This window comes from Chelonoidis abingdonii, chromosome 23, assembly GCF_003597395.2.
Source record: "Chelonoidis abingdonii isolate Lonesome George chromosome 23, CheloAbing_2.0, whole genome shotgun sequence".
NCBI lineage: Eukaryota > Metazoa > Chordata > Testudines > Testudinidae > Chelonoidis > Chelonoidis abingdonii.
The window spans coordinates 17,105,117-17,133,113 of NC_133791.1; the positions used below are offsets into that span (position 1 = coordinate 17,105,117).

A 27,997-nucleotide genomic window follows, 5' to 3' on the forward strand; every position below is an offset into this window, starting at 1 on the left:
GCCGGCACTCTGCAGTATGTGTGCTGTTCACAAGAGTGTGGTTTATTTGCATCCCTTGTGCAGGGGGCGAGCGTTTTTCCAATGGCCTTTTCCTAACCAGGAAGGACAGTGAGGGGTGAGCTGGGCCGTTAATTATCAGCATGCAGCCAAATCGAGCTCTCACATTTTCAGCCATAGCACAAGTGCATTTAAAGTGTGCAACGGTCTATTGCGTCCCCTGGCTCTTGTCCCTGCAGCACTGCCTGGAAATAACCAGGCCTAGCAATCCAGGGGTGCTTCTGGGGTTTGTATCCTCCTGGGGGCAGTGCATCTCTGCTCTGTACTGGATGCCCTTGTGTCTTTCTTGCGTAAAAGAGAAAAGGGATTGGCGGGAGGTGAAAAAGGAAGAGGAGAGATAAGAAACGAGAGTAAGATGGGACAGAATAAGAGTCAGATCTGGTGGATTCTCCAGCAGCGAAGTCTGGAAGTCAGCACTGGGGGGCTTACTGAAAGATTCGCTCTCGTGCAAGCAGAAGTTATGGGCTTGGTGCAGGCATCACGGGCCGGTGGAGGACTACACTGTCCCTCCTGCCCTTAACATCTATGAATCCTGGAGGGGGAAGGGTTTCCCATGCCATCCTGTGGTGCCATTTCCATTCTGGACTAGTCCCCGCAAATTGCTGGTGTCAAGCCCTCCCCGCCCTTCTAGCAGATAGCTCTGTTTGATTCCTTGCAGCAAAGCGTGACACTGCAGAACATGGTGAAGATGGCCATCAGCGTGCGAGTCCTCCGAGCCCCTGGAGGTGAGCAGCAGCAGTAGGCTGTAATTCTCCATTGCTGCGTGAAAGGCAGGCAGCTGCCACGCGCTTCTGCTTAGGTAATGGGCCTTTGTTGGCAGAGCTACGAGGGGGAAGATCATGCCATGCCTGTGGTGCCATCTTTCTCGCTCTGAGTAGCCGGGTCAGTTGAGATGGCGGGGGTTGAGGGTAGCCTGGATTGGATGCTTCACAAGGGTATTTTTACAGCTGTCAATCAGCAAAAAGACTGCTGACTATGCTCTTAGGCCCTGGTCCTGGAAACGCTACCGGACATGTGTGCTTGCTCCTAGGAGCGCTTCCAGTGGCGTCAGTGCGAACGGTTGGAATATTAAGATCCTTGCTCATAGGATGAAATTCATCCATGCACAAGGTCCGTGTGCCACTCCAGTCTCCCTGAAGCCTTTCAAATAGGATTCCAGTGGTGCAACAGCCTTGTGCTGGCTGCACAGCTGTTAACTTCACCCCATCGGGCCTTGCCCTCCCCCTGAGCTGTTGACGTAGTGAAATCTCACGTGTAAACTGCCTGGCTTGGTGAAGGTTAAGGCATTGTGAAAAAGTGCCATGTGTAAAGACGCTGTTAGATTTAAGTCAGATAGAACACACCATTTGCTCCCCTGTGATGGTGGAGGCTGTGTGGTCTGATGGCTAGAGCACAGGACTGGGACTCAGGAGACCTGGGTTCTATTCCCAGCTCTGCCACTCACCTGCTGGGTTTGTGCCTCAGTTTCCCCACCTGTAAAATGGGGATAGTGATACTTTGTAAAGGACTTTGATTACAGAGTTTCAGCATTCCAATGAAAACAGCATTTGGCATTTTAACTTTTCCTTCCAACAGCACCGAGCTGTGAACATTTAAAAAGGCTCTACCCACCTGAGCAGCTCCACTCATGCGAGGAAATCCCATGCACTGGTCTGTGGGATCAGAGCGTGTATGTTTGCAGTGTGCATGGAAACGCCTTTGGCAAGGAGAAGGAGAACATATAAGTTTATCTTCATTGCCCAAAAGGAAGCGAACGGCAGAAATTAACACCGTATAACTAGTGAAAAGAAAATCCAATTTTTGAAATGCTTTTCATTCTAGCAAGCTAGGTGCTGTTGTGAGGCGCTAGGGATGGTTGTTATTATTATTTAATATCTAGCGCTTTTCCATCAATAGATCTCAAAGTGCTTTACAAAGGAGGCCAGGATTATTATTCCCATTTTACAGATGGGGAAACTGAGGATGAGGCAGTGCAGTCAGTTGCCCAAGGTCACCCAGTAAGCTAGAGACAAAGCCAGGAATAGAAGCCAGGTCTCCTGAGTCGCAGGACAGCACTCTAGCCACTAAGCCAGACTGCATTATGCTTTGTAAAACCTCTAATACAGCATCAAAACTTGGAACCAGGCAGGTCCTTGCTGTCCCTTTCTTAACATGAAAAAATGTACCTACTGTTTAAGAAATGTCGCATGTGTGTTCTCTTGTAAATCAGCCCAGTTGAGCAGCTTAACTATGCTCCATTAAGCAGAATTTCTGACGACTGTCTCTCTGCTGAGCTCCAGAAAGCCACTTTATTAGTTAAAATTAAATTTTCTCAGCAGATAAAAGGCTGGCTTTTTTTTTTTCTTTCCCTTTTGTAAGCAGCTGTTTACCTGGGGTCTAGCACCCTGTGATCACAAGATAAAAGTAAGGTTAAAAATTACATGAGACTCAAAGAACTGATTCCCGCCAGCCCTTGCTGACTTGTCTTTTTGTATCTAAACTTTGAAAGGTTCTCTCGTACACTGGCGGGGATTTAGTTTCTCTATCTACCCAACGCGGGATGGCATCTCCTGCTGTGTGCGCCTATCAATGCGATGCTAACGTTATATAAAAATAATTGAGCAGCCTCTCGGAGCACAGATATTAAATGCACCACAGCACATCCTTTTAAGCCTTTAAAGTGGTAATTACAAACCAGTTAGCTCCAATTTCAGCCTTGATCCTAGGCAGAGCGATCCGCGTACGTTCTTTAGTGGGGATTTGGACTTTAATACGTTAACGATTAAATGGAGGCTGATCCATTGCTTTAAAGTAGTGGTTCTCAACCGGGGGGTACCCAGAGGTCTTCCAGGGGGTACGTGAACTCATCTCGAGACTTGCCTAGTTTTACAACAGGCAACAAGCGAAGTCAGTGCAAACTAAAATTTCATACAGACAATGACTTAAGTGAGATGAAACATGGGGGTACACAAGACATATTGGAGTCCTGCCAGGGGTACAGTTGTCTGGAAAGGTTGAGAGTCACTGCTTTAAAGTACAGCAAGGAAAAGTTGGAGGACTGAATCTAGAAGGGCTTATCCCCACGGTGTACACCCACAGTAATATTGCCATGTTGTGTCTCAGTGAGCAGAGGAGGAAGGTACAAGACACACCCACCCACATACACCCAAAGTGTGTGTTGCTGCAGTGATATTTGCTCATGATCCATGGCCTATGTTGCATTTCCTGGCTCCCAGTCCAAGGCCCTGGGTTCTGTTCCTGCTGCGTGATCTTGGGGGAGCTCCTTCCCTGGGCTTCAGGGTCCCCCCTCTGTTAAATGGGGGCAGGGCTGTTTAATTCCTTTGGAAGCCGCTGCGAGATCTGCCGGTACCAAGCACCACGTGCCTGCTTGTTACAGCAGGAGGAGTCTGAGTGCGCTATGGCTTGCCTGCCTTTGCAGAGGAGGTGGTGAGCTCTCTGGACCTGGTGCCAGGTGACTGCATCAGTCTCCCCTCCGACGGGTTCGTCGTCCCCTGCGACGCTGCGCTGCTGACCGGCGAGTGCATGGTCAACGAGAGCATGCTGACAGGTGAGCAGGGGCAGGAGCGCAAGAGATGTACGTTGTGGAAGGCAAAGATCTCCGCTTACCCAGGCCTGACTGTCCCCCTCCAGCCATTAGCCATGCACACACTGCCGGCGGGGGAGAGGAATCGGAGCTCAGCTGCCTGCCTGAGCCTGTATTCCCTGGCGCCAGCAGGACGGGCTGTGAGCTTCGCGGCTCAGATAATTGCAGTGAAGCCGCAGCAGCGCAGGCTAGCCACCAGAGTGTATACCCAGGGCCTGGGTGGGCTTGTCCAGCCTGTGCTGCCATGGCTTCATGGAGCCAGCTAGATCAAAGCTAGTTCAGGGAAGTCTAGACGTGCTGCACTCGCACCTCTGATTGCGGCGTAGATGTACCCAAAGCCTCTTTTGGGATGAAAGAGACAAGCGTTGTAGTGACCCCTTCTGGTGATCCATTGGAACTGCAGGGACTGGCTCCACAAGGAGACCTGGTCCCGTGGTCAGGGCACAGGCCTGGGAGTGGGGAGATCTGTGTTCAATTCCTTGCTCTGCTGCTGACTTCCTGTGTGGCCTTGAGCAAGTCACTTAGAGGCCAGAATTTTACAGGTATTTAGGCACACTAAAATGTGGGTAGGCACCTAGTTGGCCTTGGTGCCCAGGTCCCATTGATTTCAGAGCTTGATTTCGATGGGTGTTCGACACCCAGGTAATCTTGAAGATCCCACTAGGCATCTGTCTGCACCTTTCGGCACCTAAACATCGGTGTCTCAGCTTCTGGTCTGTGCAATGGGGAGAACAGCCCTGCCCTGCCCTGCCCTGCCGCACAGGGGCACTGGGAGGATAAATCTACGTGTAAAAGATTGTGAGCTGCTCAGATACTCCAGTAATGGGCCCCAGATCAGAACAAACAGCCCTCTGTGGCTGGAAGGGTGGATCCGTCCAGCAAGGGGGCTTTTGAAGCGTGCATTGGGGAAACTGAGCATGGATGGTAGATCCTGAGGGATTCCCCGTCTGCCTCACTCGTGCACGGAGAGAACTCAGACACAGGCTGAACAAGAAGGCATGTTTGTATGAATCTGTCTGTCCATAACCTCACTCACTGGCTGATTTTCTGCTGTAGGGGAGAGCATCCCAGTGATGAAGACACCTTTACCCAGCGGCCCTCAAGCTGCCAACATGATCTATTCCCCTGAGGAGCATAAACGACACACGCTGTTCTGCGGGACTCAGGTCCTCCAAGCCAAATCCTATGTGGGCAATGAGGTCCTGGCTGTGGTGACACGCACAGGTAGCTGTATCTGGAAGCAAACCCAGAACCCCCGGTCCTGAGTTCCCATCTGGACTGTAGCCATACCCAGGGACTATAGGCCAAGACTATAACAGGGTTCAAAAAAGAACTAGATAAGTTCCTGGAGGATAGGTCCATCAATGGCTGTTAGCCAAGATGGGCAGGGATGGTATCCCTAGCCTCTGTTTGCCAGAAGTTAGGAGTGGCTGACACAGCATGGATCACTTGATGATTCCCTGTTCTGTTCATTCCCTCTGGGGCACCTGGCATTGACCACTGTCAGAAAACAGGATACAGGAGTAGATGGACCATTGGTCTGATGTGGTATGGCCGTTCTTATATTCAAGTATCATTTGTACCTGCATGTGCCGTGTGCCACAGGGAGCTTGTTGTGTTTGATCCTGGCCAGATAAGAATTCTTCCATCCAGATACACCTGTACTAGCAACTTCACTGTTGGTTTAGCTCTGGTCCATTGAACAGACTGTTCTTAGAAGCCAAATTAAAGTGTATTGTCTCCTTGGCTAGCCTGGCACCATGGCAGAGCTGTTCTCCTGCTGAGACCTGTAACATTCCTAGGCTGCTGGCTACTCCTCATTCTCTGTAGTTAGCCTGTTACCCCCTAGCGTTCTCTGCCGGGCCCTCCTTGGGGCCCTGCTGCTCTGCGGGGAGAGCTGTGTGGAGTATAGCATAGTCACTGACCCTGCTCTCTCATGGCTCAGAGCACCCACCCAGCAGCATTTTTCACGACGCGTGTCACTGACCCGCACCTGCAGCCTTGGAGACTCAGATTCCCTGGCCCGCAGGATGAGTGCAACAGAAAGGAGAGGGAAAATCTTCCCTCCTTTCTTTCAGGGCAGGTGGAATACCAACTAACCTGCATGGACGGATGGGCAGGCACGCACTCCATGGGCACAGGCACTTAGGGGATCCCATTTGCACTGCGATTAGGGCCTGTCAGTGTTGTTGCAGCCAGGCTCACGAGCAAGAGTTGAGAGATGCTACATCTCCACAATCAGGAGCTCTGAGCTGATCCTGTTGGGTGTGGACACAAACCCTGCTTTGGAATTCCGTGTTCCAGCTGTGTTGGAAGCGCCTCTCTGCTCTGAGATGAGCGGTTACGTTAAAGGGAGTCGCAGGACGGCTTCTCCAGTTCCTCCCAAAATCTATGGCTTTTAATGGCCACAATTCACAGTGCGAGTTTCCGAGTCCCGTAAGCATCTCTTTTCCTTTCGTCCCCTCCCCCAGGGTTCTGTACGGCCAAAGGGGACCTGATCAGCTCCATCCTCTACCCCAAGCCCGTGAGCTTCAGGTTCTACAGGGATGCGGTGAAGTTTGTCCTCTTCCTTGCAGTTCTGGGTATGTCTGAAAGCGGGCGGCATTGCAAGCAGCAGTCGTCTGGTGCTGAGTGTCTCATGAACTGACGAATCCTCTTTATAGCCGTCCCTTCTCTCTCTTGCAGCTCTTATCGGCACCGCGTACAGCATCGCGATTTTGATTAAAAACCAGGTGAGCTGACAGTGGTGGGAAAATCAATCAATCTCTCTCTCTCTCTCTCTCTCTCTCCCCTCCCAGCCCTCTCCCTTCTGCGCCCCTCCTTTGATTTGGATCCAGGGCTTAGATCAGGAAAGATCCAGACAAGTTTGGTTCTGTTAAAGACGTTGGACTGGGAGCAAGCCGAGGCATTGCTCTGCCTCCAGTTTTCTCTAATGGCCAGCACTGCAGCCTCCATCCGAGATCAGCTCTGGGTTCTTCTGGCTCTCACATCCCTACTAGTAACAAACATCCTGCATCTGCATTGGCTGACACAGAATAAACCCCCCAGTTCAACTCTCCTGGGTCTTGCAGGGCTAATGGCAGACACAGCTTGTCTTTGCTGAGGAAGGAAGCAGAGACAGGATGTTAAATTTAGAGAGAGCAGGGGGGAGACCTGCAGAAATGCCTGGGTGCAAATCATCAGATATTGGATCAGCTCATTGCACCTGCTTCTGAAAATGCCGGGGCAAATCATACTCCCCAAAAAGGGAGCTGGGGCTTCTGAAAACCCGGATCACATTCTAAGTTATTTTTCCTTTCTCCTCTGTCTGCGGTTGTCAGGGGCCTGGTGAGCTTGTGTGTGTCTCCGGTAGGGAAAGATCTGGGAAATCCCAGGTACTCTCAAACCCAGGTGAAGGGTGCCGGAGAAGAGCCAGTTTAGATTTATTAAATACAGCTGGGCAGGGTGTTGGGGGTGTTTGTGCTCCATGGTCCAGCTCCCAATGCTGCTCAGATGACCCGCGGATCTGGGTGCTGCACCGTGGGTTAGTGTGTCCTGCCGAACACCCCCCGGAGAGCCTACACCCAATTGAAGCTCGCGTGTTCTCTCTCTCCTCCCCCACCCCCACTCTCCCGTTCCTGGCTGTCGCACGTGGACAGGTTCCTCTCCAGCAAATAATCATCCGTGCACTGGATGTCATCACAGTCATCGTGCCCCCGGCTCTCCCTGCTGCAATGACCGTGGGCACCATCTACGCCCAAAACAGGCTGAAGCAGCACAGCATCTTCTGCATCAGCCCTCCCCGGATTAACCTGTGCGGGAAAATCCGCCTGGTCTGCTTTGATAAGGTGAGTCCCTGGGCTCGTGTACTGGGGCATCTGCAGCTGACTTGACGCCCTGCCAGCTGATGGGCTGAACAAGTTGTCTTCTCCCCCTGGCTGCAGACAGGGACCCTCACAGAGGAAGGCCTGGATGTCTGGGGTGTCGTCCCCGTGGAGAATAACTGCTTCCTGCCCATCACCCATGAGCCCCGCTGCTTGGCCGATGGCCCCTTGCTGTACTCGCTGGCCACCTGCCATGGTGTGTCTCTGCTGAGGGAGCAGCCCATAGGAGACCCCATGGACCTCAGGATGATGGAATCCACCGGCTGGGTAAGAGGGGGAGGAGTCAGTCTGTGAGCCAAAAGGCTTTGGGCTGATTTTGGGGGTGTAGGGGGAAGTTTGGAAGCTTCCAGGGGAGTGTGTGTTGGCTTGCGTCTTTGGGTGGTTTGCTGAAGGGGTGAGATAGCGGCTGGCTTTTTGAATCCCTCCAAGCTCTAGGGCCCTCTCCCCACCCTGCCCGACTTCACAGGCTCTGCATTGCAGCCTTCATCCCTCTAGCCAAAAGAGACCAGAAGATCCATCTTGGGGAGCCCATTTGTGCTGCAGAGAGGCTGCCGTCGAGGTAGGAACCGAGAAGGATAGCCGTTCCTTGACTCTACTGGGGAATGTTCAAGAGACCAAAAAACTGAGCTCAGCCAGACCTGTTGTCTAAAGACAAAGCAGTACGGTACAGGAAAAAAAAGAGAGCTTCTTCCCAGGAAGCAAATTCTCACGGTGTATTCAGTTCAGCTGACACAGGAGATGTGCTTCCCCTTAAACTTGCCACTGTAGCATGGCTGTTTACAGGTTACACAGCGCCAGTCAAGTCACTTCAAGTTTAACTAACCAGCTGGTGCCAGTTTTGTCTGTGGTGCTTCCCTGTGCCTTCCCAGCTCTTGTTTTGAATTAGTGGGGCTAGAAGATATTTTATGAGTGCTTTAAGGAGTATCAGGGTTGGAAGGGACCTCAGGAGGTATCTAGTCCAACCTCCCTGCTCAAAGCAGGACCAGTTCCCAACTAAATCATCCCAGCTAGGGCTTTGTCAAGCCTGACCTTGAAAACCTCTAAGGAAGGAAATTCCACCACCTCCCTAGGTAACCCATTCCAGTGCTTCACCACCCTCCTAGTGAAATAGTGTTTCCTAATATCCCACCTAAACCTCCCCCACTGCAACTTGAGACCATTGCTCCTTGTTCTGCCATCGGCTACCACTGGGAACAGCCGAGCTCCATCCTCTTCAGAACCCCCTTTCAGGTAGTTGAAAACAGCTATCAAATCCCCCCTCATTCTTCTCTTCTGCAGACTAAACAGTCCCAGTTCCCTCAGCCTCTCCTCATAAGTCATGTGCTCCAGCCCACTAATCATTTTTATTGCCCTCCCTGGACTCTTATCCAATTTTTCCACATCCTCCTTTCTGTAGCGTGGGGCCCAAACCTGGATACAGTATTCCAGATGAGGCCTCACCAATGTCGTTCCTACATCTTACATGATTCCTTGTGCCGCGTTGTTCCTTTCTTCCAGATATTACATTTTGGTACATGACACTCTTCTGTGTAACTCTTGACCATTTCTGTATATGCCTGTACCAAGTGCTAAGCTATACGTGTCCCAGGGCACGATGTACGCCTTAGCATACGTGAGCAAGAGTCAGCATAATGCAACTTAACATGATCATCCAACACATATGTATCTCATGTTAATACCTTGCAAATAATACCAAGTCGTGTGATGCGTGTATAACCCGTAGGCGCTGGCTAACAGTCCCTCACTTGGCAGCGTAATAATTATATCAGGGTTACACCTTAGCCAGATTAATATATGAGGCAAAGATAAGAGCTTTCATGGCAGATTTATACTGTTTTAGCAAACTGCATAAGCAGCAATATTAGGACAATTAAAACAAATATACTTTGTAATAGACACACAACCTTCAATGCAACTTCTTCCCAAGTGCGGGAAAGTATTCCCTCCAGATCATTAGCATGGATAAGGTTATCCAAGGTTTGGGCTGCTTTATGAATGCCACCGCTCATCTGAAACAAGCGGAGCATCTTTTTGTTCGAATAAAGTTTTAAAATGTAAAGTTAGGGGATCCATATATGCACTAAAAACAGGCACGTATATATTTTGTACTTCATCCTAGTGCTGGGACTTGCTTTGAATTGTGTATTTATTCTGAAAAACTGGGCTAGGCATTAGTATTGCATGGCACTGTACCGACCTAAAACAGAAGTGTGGAGTAGTGACATCACAAGTGAGGTCTCCCATACCCATGCGTTTCTTATAATTAGTCACTTTCCAGTGCTGCCTATTCATATTATAGGTTACCCGCATTGCCGGTGATTGCCTCTTAGCCGCTGCTATCTCATGCCATGTGAAGCTTGCTAGCTTTGCTTTCTCATGATACTGATCTAGGCCTGCATGGACACACACGGAAGATGCAATCTCAAAAAAAAAAAAAATTACACGTGTATTGATATCCCTTAACAGAAAAACAATGATTTCTCCCCCACCCCTCCACATTTGCACTGAAACAAGTAGCTGAGGTACTTTATAGGTGCCCCTTTTTGGGTAACCTACTGAATGCACAGTAGCCAACTTATCAAACGTTTCAGTGTCAGTATCTAGTATTTGTAACAATATCATAAAAGAAATCTACATAGAACCAGACACCAAGCAATATGGTTTTAGGATGCATTAGGATACGATGTCACTGACCCCAAAGTACAAATTGTGCTAAAGGGAATTTGTTTGCACAATGTAGCGCATTGCCAGTTTACAATAGTTTTTGTTCTACACAGAGAGCAATACCACCTCGCTAATTGCTTATCATTAATAAGTAGGGCCCTACCCAATTCACGGCCATGAAAAATGCATCATAGACCGCGAAATCTGTCTTTTTGTGTGCTTTTACCCTATACTATATCAATTTCACAGGGGGAGACCAGGCTTTCTTAAACTAGGGGCCCTAACTCAAAAGGAAGTTGCAGGGAGGTTGCAAGGTTATTTTAGGGGGGGTCGCAGTATTGCCACCCTTACTTTTGTGCTGACTTCAGAGCTGAGTGGCAGAGAGCGACGGCTGTTGGCCAGCTGCACGGCTCTAAAGGCAGCACCCTGCCAGCATCAGCAGCACAGAAGTAAGGGTGGCAATACTGTACCGTGCCACCCTTCTGCGCTGCCACCTTCAGAGCCAGGCGGTCGGAGAGTGGCAGCTGCTGACTGAGGACCCGGCTCTACAGGCAGCAGCGCAGAGGTGAGGGTGGCAATACCATACCATGCCGTCCTGACTTCTGCGCTGCTGCTGGCTGCGGCTCTGCCTTCAAAGCTGGGCTCCCTGCCAGCAGCTGGTGCTCTCCGGCTGACCAGCTCTGAAGGCAGCACTGCTGCCTGCAGCAGTGCAGAAGTAAGGGTAGCGATACTGCAACCCCTCCTACAATAACCTTGTGACACTCACACTCACACTCACACTCCTTTTTGAGTTAGGACTCCTACAGTTACAACACTGTGACATTTCAGATTTAAATAGCTGAAATCATCAAATTTATGATTTTTTTTTAAAAATCCTTTGGCCATGAAATTGATCAAAATGGACTGTGAATTTAGGCAGATTAGGCAGTTTTTCCTTTGGAATGTTAAGGTAATTAATGCATAACTCCCATAAGCAGCTCTTTTTTTTTTTTTAAACCTACACAATTTTTCTTATTATCTTATTATGTTTTGTGACCTAATTCATACATTTTTTTCTTGTCTGGTTAAACAGTTTTGCAAGTTATGCATATTATACACCACATACCCTTTTTTTAGTAGCTAGGTCCTCAGTGTCACAAATGATCAGTTTAGAGACCGTTTCAGCTGCCTGATGTTCAAAATAGTGACTCTTTTATTTTCTACAGCAGCCCTATTCCAAATAGACATTTTAGATCCAAATAATCCTGAAATACAATCCATAATTCTGTCTAATTTTTGGATTCGTCTGTTTGAAAGAGATCAGACTATAGAACAGTCTTTTGCTCAGCTATTGAGTCTTGTGCATGATCTTGATAAGATGCTGTTATACTAATTAACAGACTTACACAACAGTGATACATTTGCTTTTAAACAAAAAACAAATGTAGCTATATTCTAATGAGAGAGAATCAAAACCATAGATCTATGCATAAACTCACTGTGCTTAATAATATACAGTTTAAATAACACTTACCCCTGCCCAGACTAGTGGTCTCTCTAATGGTTCTGTAGTCGATTGCTTACACAATGATACATAGACGGTAGGTTGAAGTGTAGTTGGCCAATCTGTAATTTTTATAAAGCACTTTTTATCTTTTCTATTTCTTCTGACGCCTGGGGGTTTCTTCGCTGGTCACTGATATATTTCTATCTCTGGTTTGTGGGATGCACCTTTCAACAGCTTAAGTTGGCTGACGTGATAAATTTCTCCACATTTCTTTTGTTTCCAGTAACCCAAATTTATACACAGATGAGCTCAGTTTATTTCCCATGTAATAGGGACCAAGTTATGCTTTGGTTCAGCATATGACAGAAGCTGATTTTTTAGTCTTTATTTTTTTTATTTCTTTGTTATATATAATTTATTTGTACTTCCTTAACATGGGCATTGCTAGTTTTCCATAATAAATATAGTACTTGACAGCTAAGTCCCATGCTCACAATCTTCTGTGAGAAGAAGGATTGCTCTTTCTCCTGCCCCAAGCACTCTGTTTTAAGAAGAGAGATAGCGATAGACATTTTACCCAAGCTTTTGGGAGTTAATTTGGTTGTCGTAGCAATTCAACTTTAGGTAAATATTTGAAAGCACAAACGTTAATAGCCAACACTTTTGTTATGATAGCACAAAAGCAAATAGTGTAAAAACGAAAGCAAAATGAAGTTTAAATGCAGATTTATTCAAACACGTTGAGGGTAATAAACTTTTGACATTTGCTGTTGCTTGCGACACACAGATAGAAACCTGTTGCAATTTATTTGATTAGCTATCATGTTTTGCAGTATAACCAGACATAATGTATATTGTTATATTTTAAAAAAATAGCTATAACATAGCTATAACTGTATTTCAATACTAATAAAGGCACAAACAAGTTTATAAAACCTTTAAAAAGTGACGGTTTTAATAATATTTTTGCATCAGTATTGAGGTTCTCCCCTTCAGTTTTCTTTTTTTTCCTTGAACAAAAAAGTTTTGATTAATAATAAAAAAAAAAGAAATCTTTGTTTGCAATTGAATTACTTGGTGGGGCAGAAATATATGTACATATGTTAGTCACTGTGGCCTTTATGAGCTTTGCAAAAACATTGAATTGCTATTCTGAGAAGATGGTTCTAACCCAACCACAATGTTAAAATAGTGCGGCACCACTAAGATATATTTGATAGTGAGTGCAAAATTGATTTTTTTTATTTGCAGCAAATAATGTAAAACCAAAGTCATATGGCACACACACTATGCATAACATATAGGACAAACTTACCATTTAAAGACGACTGGTACCAAAATTGTATTTATACCTATACAAGATACGTGACTGAGAACTTAACGTTGTTAAGGCAATGCATTTTAGAAAACAAACGTTCACAGAACTGGCATGTAATGTGGCAGGTTATTTGTTTTGTTACGTATTTATTTAAAATGTGTAATAAGAATTGATAAAAATCCCTTTGAAATTATTTGCGTACTTCCTTGTATTAGTTTAATTAACTTAAGGCTTTTTACATTACTTTTACCTTAAGAACACTACTGTATAGAAATAAGAAAAAGCCTGTGTATCATATATTAATGGCTAGGATTAGAAGAAGAATTAGCATTTTTGTTTCTTGGCAACCATATCTTCAAGAAAATTAGGAGTTCCTTTAGTTGTTGCGTTCCTGAAGGGTTAAAACCATTAGTCTTACAGGATGTATTTAAAGTGAAGTTTTATTTGAAGTATTTTGATTATTTCTTTGTTGATGTTTTTTCAGTTTCCCATCTCTTTGTGCAATGGGCGTTTTTCCTTAATAATTATAACCCTTAAAACAAAGGGAGAAGACAGAAGTGGAGGAAGCAGTATAGGAAGGGAGGGAAACATAAGCCAGTGGAGATTAATTAACTTTGTGAGGGCATTTTAAAGTACAGGCCGCAGCAGCGAGTGTAGCAAACGGAGCCGAGCGAGTAGTACAAGAGAAGAAAAGAAAGAGGGAGGGTTTGGACAGAGAAAGGGCGTAAAGGAAAAACTTGACCCAAATGTGTAAACGTTAGCGACAGAAGGCTATGCCGTTAGCTCTGTAGCCAATGACTTCACTTTATCACTCATTTATTGTGTGATGTTAGGATTAACTAACATGTCATATATAATCATTGTATGCAAAATAGATTTACATTCTACTCATTGTAGAAGTATGAGATTGATTAGTAGTTAGAAGGGAGCAGTATGCATTAGGTATCGAAGTAAGGAGGTCTGAAAAGCAGGGCCTACAGGCTTAGTCCTGTAAAAATGCCAGCTTAGCCATACTAAGCCATAGGCGTAAGAAATGCTTGACATAAGTAAGTGACCAAAGAATGACCTGATGCCACAGGATTATGGGAAAAGATGTGCCAATCTGTGGTACTGCAAAAAATTAACATTAAGAGTAATTTTTTGCTTAAAAGTTACCCTGTGTTGACTAGGCAGGTTCAGTCAGGGTGGATTAATAACAAGAATTTTTGTTATAAATTGGGGACGCATCAGTTGGAAGTAGGGTGACCAAATGTCCTGATTTTATAGGGACAGTCCTGATTTTTGGGTCTTTTTCTTATATAAGCTCCTTCTACCCCCCACCCTCTGTCTCAATTTTTCACACTTGCAGTCTGGTTACCCTAGTTGGAAGTAACAGAGGAGAAGGACCTCGGAGTATTGGTTGATCACAGGATGACTATGAACCACCAGTGTGATATGGCCGTGAAAAAAGCTAATGCGGTCTAGGGATGCATCAGGCAAGGTATTTGCAGTAGAGATAAGGAGGTGTTAGTACCATTATACAAGGCACTGGTGAGACCTCATCTGGAATACTGTGTGCAGTTCTGGTCTTCCATGTTTAAGAAGGATGAATTCAAACTGGAACAGCGTACAGAGAAGGGGTACTAGGATGATCCGAGGAATGGAAAACCTGTCTTACGAAAGGAGACTCAAAGAGCTAGGCTTGTTTGGCCTAACCAAAAGAAGGCTGAGGGGAGATATGATTGCTCTTTATAAATATATCAGGGATAAATACCAGGGAGGGAGATGAATTATTTAAGCTCAGTCCCAATGTGGACCCAAGAACAAATGGATATAAACTGGACATTAGGAAATTTAGACTTGAAATTAGATGATTTTTAACCATTAGAGGAGTGAAGTTCTGGAACAGCCTTCCAAGGGGAGTGGTGGGGGCAAAAGACATATCTGGCTTTAAGACTAAGCTTGATAAGTTTATGGAGGGGTTGGTATGATGGGATAGCCTAAATTTGGTCAATTAATTGATCTTTGATTATTAGTGGTAAATATTCCCACTGGCCTGTGATGGGATGTTAGATGGGGTGGGATCTCAGTTGCTGCAGATAATTCTTTCCTAGATGCTGGCTGGTGAGTCCTGCTCACATGCTCAGGGTTTAGCTGATTGCCATATTTGGGTTCAGGAAGGAATTTTCCTCCAGGGCAGATTGGAAGAGGCCCTGAAGGTTTTTCACCTTCCTCTGCAGCGTGGGGCACGGGTCACTTGCTGGAGGATTCTCTGCACCTTGAGGTCTTTAAACCATTATTTGAGGACTCCAAAAACTCAGACATAGGTTAGGGGGTTGTTACAGGAGTGAGTGGGTGAGATTCTGTAGCCTGCATTGTGCAGGAGGTCAGACTAGATGATCATAATGGTCCCCTCTGACCTTAGTCTACGAGTCTATGGTCCATTCCCAATAATTGATAAGGAGGCGTCAATACCAAGAGAGGGAAAGTTGCTTTTGTAGTGAACTCCTAGCCCCTATTCAATCCCAAATTAACGGTGTTGAATTTGCAAATGAATTGTAGTTCTGCAGTTTCTCTTTGAAGTCTGATTTTTGAATTTTTTTTTGTTGAAGGATGGCTACTTTTAAATCTGATATTGAATGTCCAGGGAGATTGACGTGTTCTCCTACAGGGCTTTTGTATCTTAGCATTCCTGAGGTCTGATTTGTGTCCATTTATTCTTTTACGTAGGGTGCACCGTATGTGTAAATGCTAATGAGGTGTACTTAGAATCACGTTATAAAAAGAGGGTGTCCAAATTGGGTAAAATGAGTTCCCTACAGGAAAACCCCAGGAGGAACCATCTCTCTACTGAGGCTCATTGGGCAAGGCAACCATCAGAGTTTGAGTATCATTAAGGATGTGAGTACTGTATAAGTACATTTGTAGCTCGTGCATTGGTCTTTATAGGATTTCTATATGCTTGGGTAATTATAAACTTAATTATAACTTTAATCTGTTTTATCAATTTTATAAGACCTGGTACTTGTGAATGTCAGTGTGTTGGTCGCTATCCTTGATTATTTGTGTTCCTAGAGACTGTAAATCTGAAGCAAGTAGCAGAGGTGACTTTCACTCTTCTGAGCTGGAAACTGTAGTGACCAGCGCCGAACCCACGCTAGCGTCATACCACATTACTATGTTCATTTTAAATCAAATAAAAACTTACAGCTCTGAGAAGGGAGTGGCGTTTGGTGGGTTAGAGCAGGGGGGGCTGGGAGCCAGGACTCCTGGGTTTTATCCACCCTCTGGGAGGATATCGAGCACTGCTACTGTCCCTGCACAACCTGAATTTGTTCCCCAAGTCCCTGTTGCTTGTGTCTGCACTTCCTGCTGCTGTGAACTGTTTCTGGGCCAGTTAATACGTGGTTTAAAGCTGGCAAAGGCAGGTTAAAAAGCCTAACTTCTGTCCCTCCTGTTGGCCGTACCTTGCCTGACAATCTCCTGGTCTTCCCTTCATTCTTGTAAACTATAAGCAAGGTACAACTCCATCACAGTGGCTGATATTGTCCGTTTGCTGTTTTTAATCTCCCGCTTTGATCTTGTTCTAGCTTTAACCCTCCTTTTAGTCCTTTGACTTGTTTCCTTATTTGTTTAACTTTCATTTCACAGAGAGAATCTCGGGGTTGTGACCCGCGTGGGTGAACCAGCCCCATAATTAGTCGCATGTTTTCATACAAAAGATTTGAGAGCTCTTTTATGATGGTTTTCGCCCATCATTACTGCTAATTCTTGGGTTTCGGCATTTTGCCGTTTTAACATTTTGCTGCATCTGGGCATCTGGCCCAGAAAAAGATTCCCTTGTAATTAGTCTTCATATGTTCTTAAAGTATGGCTTTATGCCCAGAAAAATAGTTGGCTTTTATTAGTTTAACTGGTTATTGAAGGTGTTTTGCCAATGGAACACTTCCCTTCCCCCCCCAACCAGGCTAGCCTGCTGCACGTGTAGTTAGGACCGCTAGCCCCCAAAATCCAACCACTATGAGGTTACTATCCTGAATCCAAATGACCCATTGCCTTATGCTTAGCTAATGGCTCCTGCATGGCTCGCCAACTATTCACTGAAAGGTGTAGCCAACTGATTGGCTACCCTTGTGGTTCCATATTAGTAACGTTCAAGAGACCCAATAAATCTGGCTGGACTTGGTTATTGTCTAAAGACAGAGTAAAATGGTACAGGAAAGAAAGAGTTAATTCTAGTGAATTCTCACAGTGTGTTCAGTTCACCTTGCTCAGAAGACGTGCTTCCCAAATGTTCCCTTAAACCAGGGCTGCCCAGAGGTGGGGGCAAAGAGGGCAATTTTCCCTGGGCCCCGCAGAGGCCCCCACAAGAGTTTTTTTTGGGGCCCTTGGAGCAGGGTCCTTCACTCGCTCCAGAGGCCCTGGAAAACTCTCACAGGGCCCGGGCCCCCGGAGCTTCTTCCGCTTCAGGACCTCGGTGGCAGAGGGTCCTTCTGCTCCAGGACCCGCCTCCGAAGTGCCCCGAAGACCTGTGGCGGGGGGTCCTTCCACCCCAGGACCCACCACTGAAGTTCCCCGAAGACCCACGGCGGGAGGTCCTTCCACCCTGGTACCTGCCACCGAAGTTCCGGGTCTTCGACGGCATTTCGGCAGTGGGGGGAGTCCTTCCGCTCTAGGACCTGCTGGCGAAGTGCCCCGAAGTCCCGCAGCGGGGAGTTCCTTCCGCCCCAGAACCTGCCACCGAAGTGCCGGGCCCCCACCGCCGAAGTGCCAGGTCTTCGGCGGCAATTCGGCAGCAGGCACCCCCCGCTGCCGAAGACCCCAGGCCCCCTGAATCCTCTCAGTGGCCCTGCCTTAAACTAGCCATCGTTTGTAGCATGGGTGTTTACACAACGCTGTTCACATCACTTAAACTTCATGTTGAACTAGCCAGCTGGTACCAGCTTTGTTGGGTGCCTCCCTGTATCTTCCCCTCTCTCATTTTGAATAATAAATGCCAGTCATTACGGGACTTAACGCTACTCCTTAAAGCGTTCCTACATCTTACACTAGTTCCTTGCACCGCATTGTACTTTGGTTCCAGATATTGCACATTAGTACATAACGCTCGTCCATCTAACTCTTAACAGTTTCTGTATTTGCCTATGCCAAGTGCTAAGCTGAACTTGTCCCGGGGCGTCGTGGGGTATACACCTTAGCACAGGTGAGCAGGAATAAGCACGATTCAGTTTAATATGATTACCCAGCACAGACGCAATATTAATATCATGAGCATAATAGCTATTAATGTGATTGTGTGTGTGTGTGTGTGTGTGTGTGTAACCTGTATGCATTGGCTAACAGAGGGCTCCAGGGCATTTCCCCCTTCCCCACTCCACACATGGTGCTTTTGCTCTGAGTGCAGGACTCTGGCACTCAACCTCAGGCCTCCTTTGTAGTAAAGCAGGAGGTCCCTGGATGGCCTCGCTCTCCGTTTGTTTGCTGCCCGCATCACCTGGGAGCTGTTCAGGGCACCGCTGGCCTGAGCGGAGAGATGGAGACGTTGGGGTGAAGAAGTGTGTGCCATCTGCTTAGTTTGTAGCTGGAGGCGCTTTGCCGCTCATGAATTGTCTGTGCATTGAACAGTCTGGAGGGTGTCCAGCCCATGTGACTTCACTCAGGGAGGCATGAATGTTGATCGTGGGGATTGTAGCGTCTAGAATAGCTCCAGAACCAGTAACTCTGATGAAAGTCTTATGTCTCACACAGCAACAATTTGAGCCAGGGGATGCCCGCAGTTGAGAACAGTGGAGAAAAAGGCACTTAAATTGCAGCACTTTGTTTTTCCAACAACACATTTGATCTACTAGAAGTGTCTCCTGCAAGTACATAAATATGGAGCAGAGGGCACTGTAAAATGTTATGCAAGTATTGTACTTCAGGGAGGCCATAGCAAGCCCTGCAGAGGATTATCTATCTGCACTGGCTCCAGTAACGCCACACAGGCTGGTAGGTTAAAAAATCTAGTTATTTTGGCTACAGTTTAGGGAAAGATTCCAAAGATTCACCGGGCCCCAAGTCCAGGCCCTAGCGAGGTGGTCAGAGCAGTTCCTGGAAATATTCAAAGAGATGTTAGCTAAGACACAGTCTGTCCCTGCTTGCCTGCCTCATGGATCAAGTGTGAATGAATGAACAGGCATTCTGCTGCCGGCAGGAGCTGTGCAGAGGCGACTCCTGCAGCTGGAGACAACTGGATTTTTTTCTTCTTTTTTAAACATCATATCAGTAGATCTAAAATGTGAACATGTTTTCGAGTTACTTTCGCCTCCATCCAGCACTGTCACGGCTCCTGTGTCTGTGCATTAAAGCCATGGAAGCTCTAGCTCCGTCAGCAATGCTAAGGGTATGTCTACACAGCAGTCTGGAGCCCAGTCCCAGCACGGGGCCGATGGATTAAAAAGGCTTGCACTAGTGCTTGAAAAACAGCCACAGAGACACTACTTTGAAGTCGCAACTTGGGCTCTGAAGCCCACCCCCACCCAAGGCTTCAGGCATTAGCACAGGTCCGTGGACCCTGGCTGGGAGGCTCACTCCAAAATGCTGTGTAGACTTATCCTAAGAGGCCACATCTGAAATGCAAATTGCTGCCTTTGTTTAGAGAGCCTGTTGGTTTTGTATGGCTAGGTGCCCCGAGCTCAGCTGTTGGGTGGGGGATGGATGCTCGGCTTGGAGAAAAGAGGCTGCACGTTCTAAAGTGCCCAACTTCCTTGGTTTCAGATCCTGGAGGAGGCAACGGGGGAGGAGGCCAAGCTGCATGCAGTGCAGCACTTCGGGACAAAGGTCCTAGTGGTGATGAGGCCGCCCCCTCTGGAAGAACAACCCCACGGCATGGTGAGGCCCTGCTTAGCTGATGTCCTGATTGCACAGTGATGAAAGTGCCGTGCTGGAGTGGGAGGGGATGTTTTATACGGTACTTCAGAGAGGAGCAGCCCTGTGCAGCTTAGTTTCTCTTAACGACTGGGTTGGCACCTGCTGCTGGGGTGACAGAGATTCCGAGGCCAGAGGGGACATTGTGACCATCTGGTCTGACCCCTGGATAACACCAGCTGGAGAACTGCCCCAAAGCAATTCCCAGCACATATCTCCTAGAAAAACATCCACTTCTGATTCCAAAATACCCAGTGATGGAGAATCCGCCATGACCCTGGGTAAATTGTTCCAATGGTTAACCCCCTTTGCTGCTAAAAATCTACACCCCACTTGCAGTCTGAAATTGTCTAGGCTCAGCCTCCAGGCGTTGGATTGTGTCCATGTCTTTCTCTGCTACACCAAAGAGCTCACATGGCAGAGGCACCAGAGCTGAGCAAATTATTTTGGTTCAGGGAATCTCACTGAAAAATGCAGTGGGGGAAATCAGCTCAATTCGAACCATACTGAATTTTTTCAACATTTTTCATCCTATTGAAAACTCAAAAACCTTTTGTTTCAGATCAACCAAAACCTCTCGGGTCGATTCAGAATGAAATGTTTCCTTTTGGTGTTTTAAGTGGATCAAAAGGTTTCAGTCAACACAAAATGAAAATTTTTTTGAGTTTTTTCATTTTCATTTGGCCGTTTTTGGGAGGGTTTCCCCCCCCCCTTTTTTTTTAGTTGGCCAAATGAGCGTTTGAAACACTATTCCCAAATGAAAAGTTGAAATGAAACATTTTAACTTTGAAAAGTAATCATTTTTCAGTCAAAATTATTTAGTCAAATTCAACTCAAATTCGTGAATAGTTTCAGAGCCCCCCAGCATGCATTTTTGACACCCCTCTCTCAAAAAAATGAAAAAAAAAATCCCCCACACGGGTCCCATTCAGATGTGCCATTCCTACCACCCCAGAAGCAAGCAGTGCTCCTGGCAGGTGGGTATGTGCCACCGTATGGCTGGACCCCTGCCACCCATAACTGATGTGCCATGTAATCTTAGCACCACTTGGCACTATCTGGGCATGTCACAGATTCCATTCCCTCCCCAGAAACACAAGGTGTCCATTGGGATTCTCCGTCGGTTCCCGTTCTCCTCCTCTCTGCAGAGGATGAGCGTCCTGGTGAAACTGCCCGGCGATGCCCCTTCAGAGGTGTACATAAAGGGGGCTCCAGAGATGGTGGCCAGTCTCTGTAAGGAAGAAACAGGTAAAAGGCAGGGACCCACATCTCACAGCTAGGGATGTCTGACCTGCCTGTTGGTTTTGGCTGTCGGCAGTGGAAACCCCCCGTTGGCATTTTCCTTTGCTCACCAAAGACGACCTAGAGAGGAGGCAAATGGCTCAAGTTTCATGAGAAGCAATAATAGCGACACCTCTGTTTATGGCAGCCTGATGTTGGAGCCCATTGGTCGCTCCATCTTAGGACTTGGGAGGCGGGAAGGGCAGGTACTCACCGAACAAGGCTAAGAAACTCTGCCACCCAAATCATTCTAGATCGTGTACCTCGATTGCCAGCTGTTTCAACTTCCTGGCTCCTTATCTTGGGAGCAAAAGGGAGTGGATCAAACCACCATGTGGGCAGTAGATGAAACGAGTGGCCTCTTGAATTTCCAGTAGTCCAGAAAGTGCTGATATGCACTAGATCAGCCATTGTTCCCAAACTGGTTCTGCATGTGGTCCCTACCTTGGACATAGTCTGCGTTGCTGATACAGCACTTCCTTGCAGTCCCTCTGGATTTCTCCCAGCTGTTACAACACTACACTAGAGATGGTTTCCGGGTCCTGGGGCTCGCCTACAAAACGCTATCTACTGTGAAAACCTTTGAGGAAGCTCAGCAGCTGACAAGGTGCGTGAGCCTGAGTGATGTTTTCCTTCCTTCTCACTTTCCTCTCCTCCTTCTGTTTCTTGTGTGATTCTTGGGGCACTTTAAGTTCCCTCAGTCAGCTAGAGCTTGGCAAAAATTTTTGACCGAAATTCTTTTCTGAGAGAAGAAGAAAGTTGCTTTGGCAACACTGCACCATTTCACAAATTTGTGTCTGTTTCACTGAATTGTGTCAGCTGTGGGAGGGGAGGGGAAAGAACCATAAATCAAAAAATTGAAATGTTTTGAGGGAGGTTGGGATTTTTGTTGTTTTTGTTTTGTTTTTTTTAATCCAAGACTTCATTTAAAAATGTTCTTTACATTTATTAAACTGATCAAAACTGTTGAAAAATGGTCAAATGTTTCATTCAACCCCAAATGATTTTGTTTGTTTGTTTTGGAATTGTCGGCAAAGCAAAAAATCACTTCTTGGCATAGCTCTAGGGTCAGCATTGAAACAAAAATCAATTCACGGAAGTTCTCTGGCCTGTGTTATAGGAGGTCAGGCTAGATGCTCACAATGGTCCCTTTAAATGACTTTTAAAGAATCAGACACTAAAGTAACTGCCAGTCTAATTCACTGTCCTAACCTTGTGCTGGCAACTGACACTTATGCCAAATGACCTGTTGTGTCCTGGCAGGGAATCCGTAGAGAGCGGAATGACTCTCCTTGGCTTCCTAGTGATGAGAAACGTCCTCAAGGCAGAGACAGCCCCTGTGATCCACCTGCTGAGGAACGCAGACATCCGCACCGTCATGGTGACAGGTGACCGGCAGAGCCGCTTCTGGAGTGAGGATGGGAGAGGCCGGATCTGTGGAAAGGATCACGTGTTTAAAGCTCATTGCAACTGTAAAGGAAGAAGTGTGGGGTCTAGTGGTTAGAGCAGGGGACTGGGAGCCAGGAGTCCTGGGTTCTATTTTTGGCTCTGCCACTGACTCTGACTGTCCTTGGGCTAGTTGCTCTGTTCCTTAGTCTATTCATCTGTAAAATGGAGCTAGCAAACAGACCCCCCCCCCATTCACAGGGGGAATGGGACTGGGAGGCTAATGTGTTCATGGTCCCTTATTTATTAAAAGCCTTGGGAAGAGCAGCCGTGTTAAGTCTGGTTCTGGTTGTGAAACCCCGAGCCGATGCATCACTGTTCTGAGAAGTGTGAACTCTCCCGTTCCTCTCCCCTTGCCAGGGGACAACATGCTGACCGCGGTGAACGTGGCCAAGAGCTGCCGGATGGTGGAGCTGAAGGAGCGGGTGGTGTTCGTGAATGCCTCGCCGCCCAGCCACAACAAACCCGCCTTCCTCAAATTCATCCCCTCCGATGACCCCCAGGGGCAGGAGCAGCCACAGGTGAGTCCCAGCCGGGCCGGCAGGAAAACCCAACAGCCTTGCATGTGAATCCCTTCCCCCCATGCAATATTATGGGGTATGGAATAAACAGGGCCATGCAAGAGCCCTCTTCAGCCCCCATTCCCCCCCAGCTGAGCTTGTGAGGCATCCAGCTGGTACAGTGGTGAGCAGAGAGCTGGATGCCACACGTCCCATGGCACAGGGAATCCAGAGCCCTGCAGTGGGACTCACTAACTTGCCCTTGTCCTTTCCTCTTTATTATCTGCAGTGTCATGTTGCTCAGAGGTGCCTGTCAGGAGCTGGGCCCCATTGTGCTGGGAGCTGTACAAGTGTCCTGTATCTTGCTTCTGCAGGCAGGCCGGTTCCCCACCCCCAAGAATATACTGATCCCTGAACTGTAGCTGACCCCCTTACACCGGAACAGGCAGGCCCAGACCGGAGCCCGGCAGGCGTGGCTGCCCCGAACTTCCGGCCGCGTTGGGCAGTGGGATCCGATCTAGGCTGTGCTTTCTCAGCCAGGACAGAGCATCTCCAAGGAGCCACCTCTTGGGCTCAGCGAGCTGGGGACTGGGTCGTGGATCAGGGCGCGACCCTGATTTAGGGCCGACGGGGTGGCCCAGCTTGATCCAAACCCCGCTCTTGTTTTGGTGTGGGAGGGATGATCTCCCTGCTCCCCCCACCACTGATCTCAGATGCTGGGGCTAGGTTAGACTGTGGAAAGAAGTGAAGGCAGCGAAGAGCTGAGCGGCTGCCGGTCTGGTTTGCTCTGCAGGGCCTGTACCAGCACGACGGCTGTTTACTCGAGCAGCAGCCCTGCCACTTGGCACTGAACGGGAAATCCTTCGCTGTGGTCTGTGAACACTTCCCTCACCTGCTACCCAGGGTGAGTCCTTCTCTCTCCCACCTCCTCCATCTCGTGTAAGCAGCCCACTGGAGGTGAATCTTGCCGTGCGTCTGCTGGGCAATGGGGACGGCGAAGGTCTCCTGCCCACCACCAGTCTGGGCTTTACACTTCCCCTCGTTTTCTGCCCATATCTGGCAGTAGCAGAGCAGAGACACACAAGCTGCAGCGTTCCCAGGCTGCCATGAGTTTGTCTCCCTGCAGATCGGGTAAGGAGGCAGCCCCTGCCTTGTAGGATTTCAGGGCCCTGTGTCATTGCAGCTAGGAGCATGGGTGATGCGTGAACTGCCAGCTGGGGGAGACGAGCCCCTGGCCCCACCCAAGATCCTGGAGTCCAGAGCTTCCGCACCACGGCCACCACCCCTTGCCCCCAGTTAGTGCCCCCCAGCACCAGGAGGGCGGGCGACCCAAGCCAGGGGCACCACATGGGGAGCCACAGAGGGGGACCTGGGAGCAGAGCATGGGTGGGGCCACATCTGGCTGTTTGGGGAGGCACAGCCTCCCCCAGCCTATGATTCCCACCGCCCATGGCTAGGAACCTCTCCTGCGGGTTCCCACCATCACTGGAACAAACACTCCCAAGTCCCCATGGGAACCAGCAGCGGATACTACATAGCCACATTGCTCGCCATGATCCACCGCCCCCACCTAACCACCGTGGAAGCAATCCAGGGACCAGAGTCACACCAGAAAGGAGACTGGCCCTTCTCTCGGGCAGCAGCCACTCCCGTCGTCCCATTGCCTGTGGTCCGTTAGTCTCTACTCAGTAGCCCCGCTGGTTGTTGCTCTGCCTAAGTGCTTTGGATGCCGTGACTTAACCTGACCACGAAGCCTTTCCCTTTTAGATCCTGATTCGGGCCACAATTTTCGCTCGCATGTCGCCGGACCAGAAAACACAGCTGGTTTGCAGGTTACAAGACCTTAAGTAAGTTGGGGGAAAGAGGAGGATGACAAGACGGTGTAAGACCTAACACTTCCTTCCAAAGCGACCTCTTGTCAATGCAAAGCAGGACGCTTCCTTTCTCATGGGCTCTTGGCAGCTGTGAAATCAACTTCCGACCGACCACGCCATTGGATCGATTTCTATCTTTTCCCTCCCCCCACCCAAAACCTGGGGGTTACCCTACTTTCATGCTGCAAAGCCTAGATCCAGCCTTTTCCCCAAATTCACAGGTGTTTGGCCCTTTTATGGAGGAGGGGGTCTGAGCTGTGATGTTCAAATCTGAGTTTTCCCCAAGGTCTGAGCTTGTTGAGAGCCTGGCTTTTGATCCATACCCATCTCTGGTTTCTGTAGGCAGGTGGAAACAATGATTTTTTTAACTACAGATTGTGAGGGAGAGATAAAAAGTCAGGATTCAAGAAACCCTTAGGAAAGTCCTAGAGGACTCGGAACCCAAATGCTCAGGTGCTTTGGCTGTTTTGGAAGGGGCGATCTTGTGGGATTTTTTTAAGCCAGAGGGAAAGAATCTTTCTCTGGCAGCACTTGGAATTATAGATTTTCCCACACTATCACCGAGTTTAAATTTTTTTTTTTCCTCCTTTGATCTGACAGACTGAGAGCTTCAAATTACATAGTAAGCTACTGGAGTATCCCAGCTACAAATCCAGCCCATCTTTGAGGCAGACAGCACTTAGAATCATAGAATGTCAGGGTTGGAAGGGACCTCAGGAGGTATCTAGTCCAACCCCCTGCTCAAAGCAGGACCAATCCCAACTAAATCATCCCAGCCAGGGCTTTGTCAAACCTGACCTTAAAAACCTCTAAGGAAGGAGATTCCACCACCTCCCTAGGTAACCCATTCCAGTGCTTCACCACCCTCCTAGTGACATAGGTTTTCCTAATATCCAACCTAAACCTCCCCCATTGCAACCTGAGACCACTGTTCCTTGTTCTGTCATCTGCCACCACAGAGAACAGTCTAGATCCATCCTCTTTGGAATTTGTCAGAGTCTCAGTACAAGCTGCATCGTGTACTGACATTACTAGCACTTCCAGCAGTGCAGGGATCTGTGGGGTCTAAGGCGATGACAACACAAAACTTGTCTGCCAAAAACTTACCACTGTAGCTACAACTGGTCCGTCTCCACCAATGGCCACAGAGATGAGAGTGCTTAACCAGCTGTACTTCACGCCCTGGCGTTGCCTCACCCTGCGTGAGGCGGTGGTTAGACACAGGCCCTTTGGCTACACAAGCGTTCCCATTGTTGTTGCTGTTTCTGGAGCTGCACCAGAGGTGAAGGCAGGAAAACTTTGGCAAAGAAGTCCTGTGTAGACAAGACTTGCATGTAAACTGGTAGGAGAACCTGGAATTCCGGAACCAGTGACTTTTGCAGATCAGCACGAAGAAACCAATTCTAAGCCCTCTGGGGCAGGGCCTCTCTTTTTGTTCTGAGTTTATGCAGCGCCTAGCACCAAGGAGTCTGTTCCCTGACTGCAGCTCCACTGTGTGACCCAAAAAATAATAAAATCCAGTTAATATTTTACACAAATGACATAAATTTAGTTAACGTAAGTAATTGAGAAATTAGCGCATTTGTCCTTAAAGCTGAATCGACTTCTCTTATTGACTTGAATCTAAACAGTTTTAAGTACAGAGTTATTGTCCGGGGGATGGAAGTTTTTTTTGTTTTTTTTTTTTTTAATAAAATAAGCATTTCAATTCTCTTTCAGGTTTTTTTTTTTTTAGTACTTACATAGGTCCAAAGAAATGTAAGAAGTGAGTTGATCGCAGTCCCACTAGTATGCATGCGGCAGTAGGCATTTCTGATACTGTTTCATCTAGCAGCAAACGGCACAAGATCCAGTGGCTGGAAGTTGGACAAATTCATAGGAGAAATAAGGCACCGTGAGGGCCATTAACCATTGGTGCAATTTACCTAGAGGTGTGGTGGATTCTCCTTCATGTGAACTGTCTGAGAACGGGTGTCGTCCTGAAAAATATGCCCTTAGCGCCAACAGAAGTTATGGGCTTGATACAGGGATGCTGCATGAAATTCTCTGGCCTGGGTTATGTAAGAAGTCAGGCTAGATGATCCTGAGCGTCCCTTCTGGCTTTAATCTGTGGATTCTGTGAAATGCTGAGCATCCTCATCTTTTTTCTAGAGTCAGTGCAGGCTGAAGTTGCTGCATGTGACAGGTGCAAGCGGGTGTTGCCCTTATTAATAGAGGCACTAGGTCCCTGCTCCAAGGAGATTACAATCTAAACGTTATACCAGGTTGCAAGTGTCTCCCCTGCTGTAAGGGGATTTGAGTTGATATTTATGGAATGATTTTTATGGGGAAAAATATTTCGTATTTAAATGGGGGCAGGGCAGGGAGTCAGACTCCTGGTTTCTACTCCTGACTCTGCCACTGATTCTGGGAGCAACTTGGTCCCCCTCCTCTGTGCCTCCATTTCCCTATCTCTAAAATGGGACTGATGATCATTCTAGCCCATCTCCCAGTGGGTTGGTGAAGCTTGTTGCTATGAAGAGCTCTGCACAGGCCTGGCGCCTGTATCGACAGATCTCAATGTACCGTCAGTGCTTTTAATACCAAGTGCCCAATGTTTTCCGATCCAGGGCGCTCCGTTTCCTGGCAGGGAGGAGGTGGGAATCCTTTGGCTTATACTGTTCGTGTGTGCGTATCTCTTGCCACAGCTATTGCGTGGGGATGTGTGGGGATGGCGCCAACGACTGCGGAGCGCTGAAGGCGGCCGACGTGGGGATCTCTCTCTCGGAGGCGGAGGCCTCCGTGGCTTCACCGTTCACCTCCGGAATCGCCAACATCGAGTGTGTGCCCATGGTCATAAGGTGGGCTTCGTCCTCCAGGAACCACGGAATTGTATGTCAAGATGGGGGGAATGGAACGTGGGGTCGAGGTGGAGATGGCAAGGCGTTGGCAAATTGGCTGGAAGGACGTGTATTGGCTGCCAGGGTGCGGCCTGGAAGCGGGGATTAATTGTTATTAATTAACAATATCCTGAGAATCTCAGTGCTTGTATTTTAGTGAC

At 47.8% G+C, this 27,997-nt stretch overlaps 1 protein-coding gene across 6 annotated transcripts in view; it reads left to right on the plus strand.

Moving 5' to 3' along the window:
- Positions 1–27,997, plus strand: part of ATP13A2 (ATPase cation transporting 13A2) — an 82,654-nt gene that overhangs the window by 49,402 nt on the left and 5,255 nt on the right. For all 6 annotated transcript variants that reach the window (XR_012654758.1, XM_075060165.1, XM_032787571.2 and 3 more), the window contains exons 10-24: positions 716–782; positions 3,476–3,604; positions 4,697–4,864; positions 6,112–6,222; positions 6,326–6,372; positions 7,279–7,467; positions 7,564–7,770; positions 19,707–19,820; positions 20,948–21,104; positions 21,624–21,744; positions 22,401–22,525; positions 22,944–23,104; positions 23,877–23,987; positions 24,851–24,930; positions 27,645–27,797. Coding sequence is in view for 5 of the 6 variants with exons in the window: in XM_075060165.1 (XP_074916266.1) it covers positions 716–782; positions 3,476–3,604; positions 4,697–4,864; positions 6,112–6,222; positions 6,326–6,372; positions 7,279–7,467; positions 7,564–7,770; positions 19,707–19,820; positions 20,948–21,104; positions 21,624–21,744; positions 22,401–22,525; positions 22,944–23,104; positions 23,877–23,987; positions 24,851–24,930; positions 27,645–27,797 (1,940 nt within the window). In the remaining variant the exon portion in view is untranslated. The remainder of the gene's footprint in view (positions 1–715; positions 783–3,475; positions 3,605–4,696; positions 4,865–6,111; positions 6,223–6,325; positions 6,373–7,278; positions 7,468–7,563; positions 7,771–19,706; positions 19,821–20,947; positions 21,105–21,623; positions 21,745–22,400; positions 22,526–22,943; positions 23,105–23,876; positions 23,988–24,850; positions 24,931–27,644; positions 27,798–27,997) is intronic.